At 48.6% G+C, this 12,367-nt stretch overlaps 1 protein-coding gene across 1 annotated transcript; it reads left to right on the forward strand.

Annotated features, from left to right (window-relative positions):
* Window positions 1-470: 470 nt before the first annotated feature.
* NXT1 (nuclear transport factor 2 like export factor 1) lies at window positions 471-4,270 on the forward strand. Its single transcript, XM_004754112.3, has 2 exons — window positions 471-957; window positions 3,530-4,270. Exon 2 carries the CDS (start codon window positions 3,583-3,585, stop codon window positions 4,003-4,005), a length of 423 nt encoding a protein of 140 aa, XP_004754169.1. The 5' UTR covers window positions 471-957; window positions 3,530-3,582; the 3' UTR covers window positions 4,006-4,270.
* The last annotated feature ends 8,097 nt before the right edge of the window (window positions 4,271-12,367 follow it).

Below are 12,367 nucleotides of genomic sequence, written 5' to 3' on the forward strand. Positions count from 1 at the left end.
CGGCTTCACCTGCTCGGCCGCCGCGGGGCATTCTGGCGCCCCACTTACTACGTCTGTGTGAAAACCTTAGTTGGGTCACTGCTGCTGGTGGTGGTTTCCCGAGGTTGCATCAAGTCGTCTTTTGACTAGAATTTTAACTAGAATTACCCGAATTGCAGGAGAAAGGAGGTCGTAGGGCAAGGATCTAATCCCGCCTCCCACACTTGCCCCATCTTCTCCCGTCAAGCGGGCCTCCACTCAGCTGGGAGAGACTCGCGCGTCTCTAGCTCCGGGGGCGGGACCTAGGAGATTTCATCCAATAAGGAATCGCACCTGACCAGTTGGCCCGGTTTCTATAACCGGTTAAGCCAATGAAAACTCGACCGCTGATTTTTTTTCCTGCGGTCTTCTGGGAAAGTGCCTCTCCCGGAAGCCACCTCCTCCCTTGAGCCACAACTGGGCGGAGCTAGCCTCCCGGTCTTCCGTCCCGCTGGCTGGCACAGCTGCCCGTCATGGAAGGCGGGCGTGGGTGGAGCTGTGGGCTCTGGCGTCTGCGCGGCGCACGGCGGGCTGCGCGCGGGAAGCCGCGGACAGCGCCGACCGGTTCCCGGGCTCAGGCATCTCCGCGACCGGGCGGATCTGGGAGGAAGGGTGGGAGAAGGGCGGCTCTTCCGGTTCCTCCTGAGGCGAGCGGCGGAGGAGCGCGGATCCTAGGCAGGCTCGCCCCGCGACCTTCGGGGGCCGGCCCTCCGTGGAGCTGGGGGTCGCGCGGGGGGCGGGCGCCGCCGCCCACGGTAACCAGGAGACAACCCGCGCGAGCCGAGGGCCTCGCCCCGCTAACCAGGGTCGCCCGCGCTGACTCGAGCCGCCCACGTTGGCCGAGGTCGCCGACCCCCGCCTACAGGGGTTACCGCCCCCCCCGCTGACCGTGGACGCCACCTCCGCCCGCGCTGACCCCGGACGTCACCAGCCGCGAAGGTAGGTGTCCCCCACCGTCCCCCGCGCCCGGCAGTCTGAAGACCCCAGGGCCGGCCTAGGGACTCGCGAGACATCTGCCACGTGCACCCCCACGCTCGCCCCCGATTGTCAGGAGTCAGCCGGGTTTTGTCTTCCCTCGTGGTGTCGTTGCAGTGCTGCTTCAGGTTTTTGCCCTTGGCAATAAATCCTCTTGGCGATGAAGAGTTGGGGCCCTGGAGGTCTCGACCCAGAGATGGCCAGGGAGGGCTGGCTTTGTTTTTTGCGTGGATGAAAAGCGACTCACCGCCAGAAATGAGGCCTGTTGCATCTTCTCTGGTCCAGCTCCAGAGATCCTGATGGTGTGGGCTTCCAAGAGAAGGCGGCATGTTCACAGCCTCATGCTTATCTCACTTTCCATGATTCTTTTCTCTGATTAAGTAGAGAAGGGCAAGCTTTCAGCCTGGTAGGTAGCAGAACCACAAGACAAGGAGGTGTTTATCCTACTGGTATGGGGCCAGGACAGGTTGCTAAGATGTGTTTGGAAAGTCTCTTTGGCAGAACTGAGCAGGGGTGGCGGAGGGGGCGTTTCTGAGAATGACTTGAGATGGTGGAGGGACTGGGGTACCTGAGGGTGAGGAGTAATGTGGGTGGTCAGGAATTCCAGCAAGAGAGAAATTGAGGCCGCTGAAAGGACAACTTCAGACTAGCAGTCTTGGAATGGTGCCCTTAGAGACTTGATTTCTTAAGTGCAGGTAAAGGACAAGTGAAGGCTGAAGATAAGCAGGTAAAGGATAGTTAAGCAAAAGGACAACATAGTCCTGACATTTTCAAAGGCCAGGTGCCTTCTCATAAAGATACATCAGGACTGTGCCAGGACCTTGATCCAACCCCTAAGTTTCTCCCTTCTTGTTTGTAAAATTGTTTTATCTTTTTGTGGTGACCATTAATGAGGTGTGATATATGTAAAGTAAGCAGCAGATTACCCAGTTCAGAATCTGTGTCTGCTGAGGCTTGACTTTCCAAGAAGGGAGTGCAGAGATGTCTGTCTGTGCCTGGTCCTGTCACTGCTTACTTCTAGGACCAAGCTCCTTACCTGCTCTTTATGGTTGTTTACTAGAGGCAGTGGCCTCCACCTTGCTCAGCCCTTAAGAGTACTTGACTCTTTCCCAACTCTATGTGAGATCTTTTATCTGTTTCATGACATGATATAAAAAAAAGGTTAATGTCTTAGAAATAAAAAAGTTTAAGTGTATATTTAAACATATCCATTATTTTAGTAATGTTCTATCATGAACTTTTTTCTTTTAGTGAAATATTTTTAAACTTTTTTTTAAAGATTTATTTATTACAGAGAAAGGGCACGAGCAGGGGGGAGGGGTAGAGGGAAAAGCAGACTCCCTGCTGAGCAGGGAGCCCATTGAAAGCCTGGACCAGAGAGACCTAAGCTGAAGGCAGATGCTTAGCCAACTGAGCCAACCAGGTGCCCCACTTTTAGTGAAATATTTTAATGATGCAGAAGAGAGCAGAGAGCTGTAACAGTTATACCATACTCTGAGACAAACAAATAATAATTTTTTTTATGCTTTTGGACGTCCTTTTTTTTAATGGAAGGTGACATTTCAGCTATAGTTGAGATTCTTTTTTTGATGCCACCACCCCAACCTTCTATTCCATAGAACTTGTTTCTTTTTTTTTTTAAGATTTGTATTTATTTGTTGGGGGTGGAGCGGACAGAGGGAGTGGGAAAAGCCAACTCTGTGCAGAGCTCAGAGCTAGGTGGGAGCCTGGATCCCACAACCCTGAGATCATGTGAGCTGAAATAAAAGTTGGATGCTTAATAGACTGAGCCACCCAGGCACTCCAGAACTTGCCTTTCCATTTTTAACTTGTCTTTCATTTTGGCTCACAGGATTTGCCTGATAGGTATTTGTGCTCACAGAAGCTAGGTGCCCTCCCTTCTTATTCCCAGTCAGCTGCCAGGTTTGATTGTCATGAGGTGTGTGACCACTATTTTGGTACTGTCCTAGTGACATTTACTTTCTTATCCTCTTAAGAAATCTGCCTCCTCTTTGCTCTCCCAGTATCTGTTGGGTGAGCTCATGATAGGTTTTCTCAGACTCGCCACCAGCTGAGGATCATATGCCATCTGATTGGTCTTTATTGGGCCACTGTTGCCTTTGTTGTCTGTTTCTCCACTTCTCTAGGGGCAGTCACACCTGGTCCATGCTTCCAGGAAAAAGTGACCTTCCATAGTCAAATGTACTGTCTTTTACAAAATGAGATTTTTAAATTTATAGTAATAGCTACCATATTTTTGAACATGTAGGTATCAGGCTTTTTAATTAAGCACTTGGTGGACACTGTCTTATTTAAGTCTCACATTACAACTGTGTCATGAATGGTGATATTTCCATTTTAAAATGAGCAAACTGAGGCTTAGTAAGATTAGGTGTCAACAAAATTTGAGCCTAGAGTTATCTCCCTACAGTATGTAATTGTTTTGCTACCAGTAGAAAAGGAGAATTATTCCACTGTTGGGGCAGAACGAACTAGAGCATTCACATGGGTTCTCTTCAACCTTTCTGCTTCGCAGCCTCCACTCCCTCAGGCGCAGGAGCACCTGGGCCTCCTTCATCAGGGGCAGAGATGGCATCCGTGGACTTCAAGACCTACGTGGATCAGGCCTGCAGAGCTGCTGAGGAGTTTGTGAATGTGTACTACACCACCATGGACAAACGACGGCGTCTGCTGTCCCGCCTGTACATGGGCACGGCCACCCTGGTGTGGAACGGAAACGCTGTTTCAGGACAAGAATCCTTGAGTGAGTTTTTTGAAATGTTACCTTCCAGTGAGTTCCAAATCAACGTGGTAGACTGCCAGCCTGTCCATGATGAAGCCACCCCGAGCCAGACCACAGTCCTTGTTGTGATCTGTGGAACAGTGAAGTTTGAAGGCAACAAACAACGGGACTTTAACCAAAACTTCATTCTGACTGCCCAGGCCTCACCCAGCAACACGGTGTGGAAGATAGCAAGTGACTGCTTCCGGTTCCAAGACTGGGCCAGCTAGTGGGGCCAGGAAAGGCCTCTGTTGTAGCCCACCTCTGTAGGGAAATGCACATCTCAAAATGTGGGGACACAATTTCCTTTCTCCTATGCCAGGCCACACTGCCCTGGCTTAACTCTGCAATTGTTGGAGTCCTGTGAGCCCCTTTCTGAGTGTGTTCTTGTTTGTCATAGATGCCTTTTCAAAGTAGTCAACTTTTCTATTTTTCTATTTGTCCAGTAGAGACCCTGGTTCTGGAAATTCTGACAAATAAAATAGTACAAATGTTGCTTCTTTTCCCTTCCTTGATGTGTTTGTCCAAGTTTTGAGGGAGGCAGAGTCAAAGGAGGGTTAAAGGCAGAAGCTTAATAGAAAGTATCTGAAATGAAATTCTTTAGGAAAATACTAAAAAGTTAGTTAACAACTGCTTATAAATGAAGCAGCTGTGTTAACTACTCTTGTAAAGAAGAGGTGAGGAACTGCTTTTAAGAGGAAGCTGATTTTATGGACCCCGAAGATCAACTCTAATTCTGTTTTTCCACTGTAAAAAAAAAGAACAGAACTAGAAGGTTCTATCATCCTTTGACCAATAAATGAGATCTCATGGCCACTGTCTTCCCCAGTTACTTTTTCTTTAATAAGAGTGCTAGGTTTGAGATAGGTTTATGGGCTAGGATATTGGAATGGGAACTTCTGAGAAGGAGAAGAATACTGATGTGTAATGGAGGCACAGATCGCAGTTTGCTCCTCATGCCCTTCTCCTTATCTAATTTCTGAAGCCCAATGGTGAATGGAACAAAGTAACCACCAAAAAGAGGGTTTGTTATAATGACTTAAGTCCTGGCCAGTGATGGAGAATTGTGGGAATTTTCTTATTTGTAAACCCTTCAGTCCTCTGCCTGCTTCCTTGAGAGCAGTTACGATGGCCTGACCACTGGCTCTGGCTCATTCTGGGCTGTGGAGGCAGCTGTACCCTAGAGGTAGGGTTGTGTTAAGTTGGAAGGAGCCTAGATCCTTGATAACTATGTGGAAACATTCAAATGGACCTAGTTCACCTACCTTTAGATTTCTTTTTAAATGAGAGAGATTTTATCTGTAAGACATTATTGGTTTGGGGCATGTCTCACCTACCATAGTAAAATCTAATCCCAAGTGAGGAAAAAGATTTGCAACAGGGGCAGACAGTGAGTGTGTTGTAGGGGAATGGTTCTGTATAGTGTCCTGGAGAACCAGACTAGTCCCAGGTGCCCTCAGGAATTCAGTTCACAGTCTAATTGGGAGGCAAGACATTTTTAAAATGGTAAATAAATTCAGTTTCAAAGCCACATCTGAATAGCAGTCCAATCACTCCTATAGAGATACATGCCTAGCAAGCAGAGACAAGCAGTTTAGCTGAGATGCTGGTGAAATACTTGCAAGATTGGAAGTGAGGTCCCAAATCACTATGTGGAATTGTCAGACCCCGGAGCTTTGTCCCATAGGGAGGCCAGTGGAGTGGGTTGGGAAGGTTAGTGCAGAGACTGAAGTGGAGATGCTGGCCTTCAGATCTGAAAACCCTCATCCTTAAGGGGTGAAGTAGGATGCCACCTGTCATCTTGGCCTTGGATAGAGGGTGCGAGTCCCATCTGGCCATCAGAGAGCTTGACATGAAATCTCAAGTCTGAATCACATTGGCCTTGAAAAGCTTCAAGACAGCAGCGGTGGGTGTTCCCAGGGGACAACAGGTTTGGGAAATTAAAAGTCTAGACGGCATTCTGAAGAGCACCAGGGCACCTCTGGTGGCCTCCCATTCTCCCCTCCAGGAACAAAGGAGAGCGGGTTCAGTTGGGAAAGCATTCAGATGAAAGACCACCCCTCCCTAGACTACACAGTTAGTGTGCTCTGAGACCCGATGAGGACAGTGAGGTGTATGAAGAAGGGTTATGAGACACTTCAGGGAAGTTTCCTTGAAAGACTGGGGCAGCCAATCTTTGTTTTCCTTCCACCCAATCTTCCTCTACCCTGTCATTTGGAAAGCAGGTATGACAGTTGATGTACTAGAAGCTCTGTTGGGCCATGAGGCTTATTTGGCCATATGCAAGTGGTGGAGGAATGAGAAGCAGGTCTTGGGCTCCCTGTCAACCTCATGGAGTCCCTCACCAGTCTTAGATGACCTCCCTTGGTTCTCAGGGGCAACAAGAAATGCACTTTAATCTTCTTGAAGCCACTGTTGTTTGACTTAGACACGTAGCCAAATGTACTCATCAGTAACAAACTGGAGAAAAGTATGTACAACAAAGGACAGACATAGTATTTCTTTACTATATAAAGAACTCTCACGTCAGTAAGAGAAAAAAATAAAAAAAAAAAAAAACAGTAGCACAAGGAAAAGACAGGCAAAATATATATATGGAAGGGTGATGGGAGGGAGGGAGGAAGGAAGATGCATAAACCCAATTTCCACCCCCCTCCCTGTTTAGCAACCACTTCAGTGATGGCAGGAGTTAACCATCTCCCATCTAGTCAGATGGGCAACAGCCAGAAAACCCCAGACCCCATTGCTAGCCAACATGGACCATCAGGGTGCAAGTGTTGATTTCTTCATAAGATGGGAGAGTGAGGGTGAAGAGAGTGAGGGGGAGTGGAGTTAAGCATTTTGGGAAGAGAGGAAGTTATCCCCCCACTGCAGCTCTAAGGGCCCTCAACAGGGAAGTATGGTAGGGTGCCACTTCCCTTGCCTCTAGCCCAGGGAGAAAGGACTTCCAACAAGGTCTGACTAGCTTGACATGGATAGTCAGGGGTCTATGAGATCCTACTGGACACAGCCTGAATCTACTAGAGGCCGGTGCTGTGGCATCCACCTGGGATGGCTGGGTTAGGTAGGCCATTGCTGCTATGTTGGGAAGGGTCTTAACTTCCCTCTGACATGGAACAAAAAAGTCTGAACCCTGGGGTTCAATACTGAGGAGACAGTGTAGGGGAAGGGGCAGCAGCTACTGCACTGGGGTGAGCCTGTACACAGGAGCAAGCCGGGGTCAGTTTTCCAGGCCGAGACAAGGGCCTGAGCAGGGAGCGCAGGCTGGGTGGCATTTGGGAAGAGCTGACCGGAATGTGGAGGTGGCCCTTAGGGTTCCTCAGAGTTGCTAGGGAGGCATGAGCCCCCAGAACAAGAAGTCTGTTTTCCAAGGCCAGAACACCTCAGTGATGTGGGGAGCCTCAGAAAAGCCATTCAAGTACCCTCAGAGAGGAAAAAATCACAAGTTCAGAGAGCACAAACTCCTCTTACCAGAACATTCACCTCCAAAGGCTCATGCTTGAGAAACCCAGGAGTGACAGAGGTGGGCGCAAGTGGCTAAAGGGGAACCTCTGCCTCCTCCAAGATGGTGGCTGACCCAGCTGAGGGAAGGGACAAGGCACAGAGCCTTCTACTCACACTTGAGGCTTTGGGGAGGGAGGTGGAATTGAGGTGAATGCAGGACTGTTTCATCTAAGAGTGAGAATAGAGTGTCATCAGGGTAATGGCGAAGGTGTCCCCACCAAAGGGACCATGTATGGCAGCATGAACTGTGCTCTGGCCCCATCCCACAAATAGCCCCCTCAGACATTATTTGCTCTGTGGGTCTTAGCCAGATAGACTGATCACCCAATTTGCCCAGGACAGGGTTCCTGGAGGTGGGCTTTCAGTGCTAAGATAAATAAAGTCCTAGAAATACTAGGACTAATTGGTCATCCTGCTCTTAGCCCAATTTATGCTGCAGACCAGTAAACTCTAAATCGCCCTGTGATCTCTGGAAACAGGGAAGAAGGGGAGGGGTGGGAGCTGCGGCCACCAGTGCTGAGAATAGGGGGTTATCAGGCTTTGCAACAGAGCCCTCATGGGCAGGCATGTCCCACCAGCCACCTGGGCCTCCTGAGCACCTGAAATGTGACTCATAAGACTGAGGAACTGGGTTTTTATTTTAATTAATTTAAATCTGAATAGCTACATGTGGTTGGTTCCATCTGTATTGGGTGGTACAGTGGAAGCAGAATTGCTGGTCTAGAGACATTCCCAGGTAGCTGGGAAATCCTGAAATGAGGAAAGAATGTCACCACCACCGGGGCCTAAGTGTTCAGAGGGTACAAGGAGCTCCTTAACTGGAATATGTCTCAGAACCAGACAGGGTTCCATGGTCCTTGTTGGGCACAGGACAGGAAATGCAGAAACCCCACTTCATCTAATGAGAGAATTTCTCCTGCCCATCAAGGTTCCATGGAGGCAAGGCAGAAGAGACCTCAGCAACCTGCCTGTGCTCTGCTGCTGTCCTTCTTTAGTTGTCACCTCCCAGCTGGGAGAGGGATATGAGTTAGGTGATTAGTTGGCTTCTTTTCACTGACTGGCACAAAGTGATTAAGGCAATCCAGTTCCAGAGTATTCTTTCTCCTGACAGGGTCAGGTGGGAGTGGAAAGGCTAGAGTATGTGCCTGACTCTTCTGCTCTAGCCTGAGGATGAGCTATTTCCCTAAGGAATGCCGTGCATATGTGTGAACTGCTGTGCATGTGGGGGTCAGCTGCCATGGATGAACCTTCCCCCAACACTCTTCCAACCACCCCCCACCGCCATTCCCAGCTGCACTAACTTGGCAACATTGCCATTGAATTTTTATATTTCAGGATTTCATAACTAGGTCCTTTTATAGGACAAGGGAAAAAATAGCTTACAGAAAACTGCCAATTACTCAGCAGATAGACTGCACATATTCAAGGTGTAAACCTCAGTAGAAAGCAGGGCTTCAGCAGCCCTGTGCACAACCACAAGGGAAGTGAGGCCTGCCTCCACACTACAGATCATGTGGAGGGCGAGCCCCTTTCCACCCCTGGCAGATCCCTGAAACCTATCTGTGGGTGCTGACCAGGTGAGTGGTTTCAAAACAAAGGTGGACAGCCCTCACACTTCACTGTCCCATATATCACAATGAAGACACTCATCTGGCCGTCTGTTTCTGGGGGCTTCATGGGCTGGCAGTAGACTGTGCTGATGTGGAATGACCAGGAAGGGCCAGAGTTGAAAAACTCACCCTGAGACTTCTGTCTAGAGATGGGCTATCCATCCCACCTCAGCATGGCATCCTCCACGTATAGCCAGCTGGTCTCTCTTCATCCATGCTGGTATAGTAAACATCAGCACTTGGTGGTAGTCGAGCACACCAGCTCATGACATTTCTTTCCTTTTTTTTTTTTTTTTTTTTTTTTTTTTTTTTTGCTCATGACATTTCTTGAAATACAATGAAGAGGCCATAATCTTAGGCAGCCACAGAAGTACTCCCATTTCGGGACATCAGGAGCCGCAACCCTAGGAAGCAGCCTGAGTCTTCAAAGACTGATCCCTATTTCTTCATGCACTCTAGAGTACTTCAAGAGCAGCGGTTCTCTAGACCATCAGCTGGGCCCTTGGACTGGGGCTAGGGACCTCCGGCAGGGCCCAGGTGTCCAGCTATGTCATTCCTGCACCCTTCCTCTGGTTCTGGGTCTTTGCGCTGGCTGTTTTCCTGCCCGAAGATCTTTCCCAGGAGTCCCCAGGTTGCACGTGCACCCCCTTGAGTTTTTGTTCACCTTCCTTTGTCCTATTCTGAGCCATAAGCCTCAGACTGCCCTGCCCCAGACTCTGCGACTCTGCAGGCATTGCATTCCAACCTTTATATAATTAACGTTCTTACTTGTCAGTGCCCTGTTTGCCCAGGCCAGACGTTAACTTCACTGACCATGGACTTGTCAAGTGTTTTGTTCACGTGGCAGGCCCGCGATACTTAAGTGGGCCTTATGGGCATGGGAATCCTGCCTGAGAGATGCCAGGGTGCTCCGGGGTCATGCCCACCTTACTCATAGAGCCCAAGTCTGAGCACAGAGTTGACGGCCCCAGGGCAGCCCACTCCATCATTCCTCCAACCCCGCCAGCAGTGATGGGGGTGCCACCTGGACTTGCAAGGTGCTGGGCCACATAGCATGGGGTGTGGCCTGGACCACCCTCAGGGAAGCTCTCCTCCTCTTCTTAGAACCAGGGATTCCCTCCACCCTTGCCAGAGGAAAGAACAGGACAGCAAAAGAGCCAGGCACAGACAGAACTCAGCCTCTGATGTCTTAAAAGCCCATGGTAGACATTTGAAATTTTGTGGGTGGTAATTCCCATAGGAGGTCTGCCTCAGAGTGACAAGTAGGGTCAAATGAGTCCACTCGTGATTAGCATTCTGTCCCCAAAATCCAGCTTGCAGGACCATAAGACCCTTAAGAGTCTCCTGGCAAGCAGTTCCTTCAGGAGCAGAAATCTCTCCCAATCACCAGGGTAGGGGGCAAGAACAACCAGAGAGGGGTCTTCGGGGGTCCTGCAGAATGCCAGAGAACTGCATAGATGTGTTTAGGTTGTCATCTCTAACTTGTCCCCATCATTTCTGAAATTAAGGATGACTAGGCGAAGTATTTTTATCCCCACTATTAAGGGTAAACAGTGTTTTCATCACTTTTTCAACAAAGCAGCAGAGCAATATTTTAAAACATCCTGTGTCTTTACTAAAAGTAAAATATAAGCTTATAAAGACTTATTAAGATTCTAACACAGGTCAGAATAACTGTGAATTTGGCTAAGATGGTGTCTGTGCATTGTGCTAGTTTTTGGAAATAGGTATGTCCCCAAAGTGAGACCTCTGTGTGCTAGCAGTTTATTGACTGAAGTCGGGGTTCAATATGTAAATACAATAGGAAAAGACTGCACAGATTTCTGTAGGGGTCTGTGTGAGTTACTTATGGTTCCAATCATGCTGCGTAACAGATAATCCCCAGACCTCAGTAGCACAGCAGAAGCTTTTACTTCGTTCAGATGACACCAGGCTGAGGCATAACTGATCTTATTGGAGTTTGCAAGTTATGGTTGGTGGGTGTGCAGGGGTGCTCTTCTAGCCTGGGTTGAGCTGATTCACCTTAGCTGGCAAATCTCTGATCCATATGCCCCCATCTTCCTGCTGGGATCAATGGGCTTTCCCAGGGGTGGTCTCATGGTGATGGCAGAGGTGCAAGGGTTCAAGTAGGAATAGGCTTAGCCCTTTGATGCCAAGGCTTATAACTGGCACACTGTGACTTCTGCACATTCCATTGGCTCAATCAAGTCATATGGCTGAGTTCAAGGTCAACAGAATGGAAATAGATGCCACCTCTTAGGGAAAAAGCAGAAACACATGGGAAAGAGGGTGGTCATATGTGGGGTGAGGATGAGGCCAATGATCGGTACAATCTAGGCCCAATCCTGGAGCATGGGGGCTCGGGGGCAGAATGGGAAGGGCTTCCTTTAGGAGTCTGATCCTGCAGCTAAGACTTGACAGGGGAACAGGACTAGGGAATCCTAAATTCTCCCACAAATCACTTAAAGTTATATTGATTCTCTCAGACTGGGAAGGGCAGTCTGGTAGGAGCTGCTTTCAGAGCAGGTAGCTTTGGTGTCTTGGGGGGGAAGATCAGAGATCAGATGCTGCATTGGTTGACCTTAAAAACCAGCCCTGCCTCCTCCACAACCTGGCCTAATTCTGGCACCATGTCTCATTTGTGAAAAAAAGCTGCAGGAGGGGCACCTGGGTGGTTCAGTAGGTTAAAGCCTCTGCCTTCGGCTCGGGTCATGATCCCAGGATCCTGGGATCAAGCCCCACATCGGGCTCTCTGCTCAGCCTGCTTCCCCCTGTCTCTCTGCCTGCCTCTCTGCCTACTTGTGATCTCTGTCTGTCAAATAAATAAATAATAATCTTTAAAAAAAAATGCTGCAGGAAGTTCCTCTGTCCCATAGACAGAAGGCTGGGTCTTGGTAAGATGAGGTGCCTACAGTGCAAAATTTAAGGAGGTGCCTCTGTCAGAGCCTAAAGGATGCCAATAAATTGAGGAAAATATCTGTCACAGGACAATGATATTTTCTTAACAATTTAAAGAGAATTTCTTTACCATTTACCAGTTCCTTTACCATAATTTCTATAAATCAGTAAAAGGCTTAGCAAACTGGAAAACTTGTAGAAAGATTCATGCATGCAGATCATAGCAATACAGATGACCTATTAAGATCAGACAAAGCACTCCAACCTCATTTTTATTTTTAATTTCTTAAAAGATTTATTTATTTACTTATTTGAGAGAGAAAGAGAGAGAGAGACAGTGTGCACGCACAAGTGGGTGGGGCAGAGGGAGAAGGAGAATCTCAGGCAGACACCGTGCTGAGCTTGGAGCCTGACGCAGGGCTCCACCTTACAACCCTGAGATCATGACCTGAGCTGAAACCAAGAGTTGGATGGGACACTATACTGACTGTGCTGCCCAGGCCCCGCTAATCTCACTTTTAAATTACATATTGCTGTAGTGGATGTTGTGGCCATTTCCCTGGAATCCCCCTTGTAATAG

The sequence above is a fragment of the Mustela putorius genome, unplaced genomic scaffold (genome assembly GCF_011764305.1).
Source record: "Mustela putorius furo isolate JIRA1106 unplaced genomic scaffold, ASM1176430v1.1 tig00000253_pilon_pilon_pilon, whole genome shotgun sequence".
Classification (NCBI taxonomy): domain Eukaryota; kingdom Metazoa; phylum Chordata; class Mammalia; order Carnivora; family Mustelidae; genus Mustela; species Mustela putorius.

Bases quoted from the DNA above. Each gene is read 5' to 3' on its own strand.
- NXT1 (XM_004754112.3), top strand. From the start codon at position 3,583: ATGGCATCCGTGGACTTCAAGACCTACGTGGATCAGGCCTGCAGAGCT.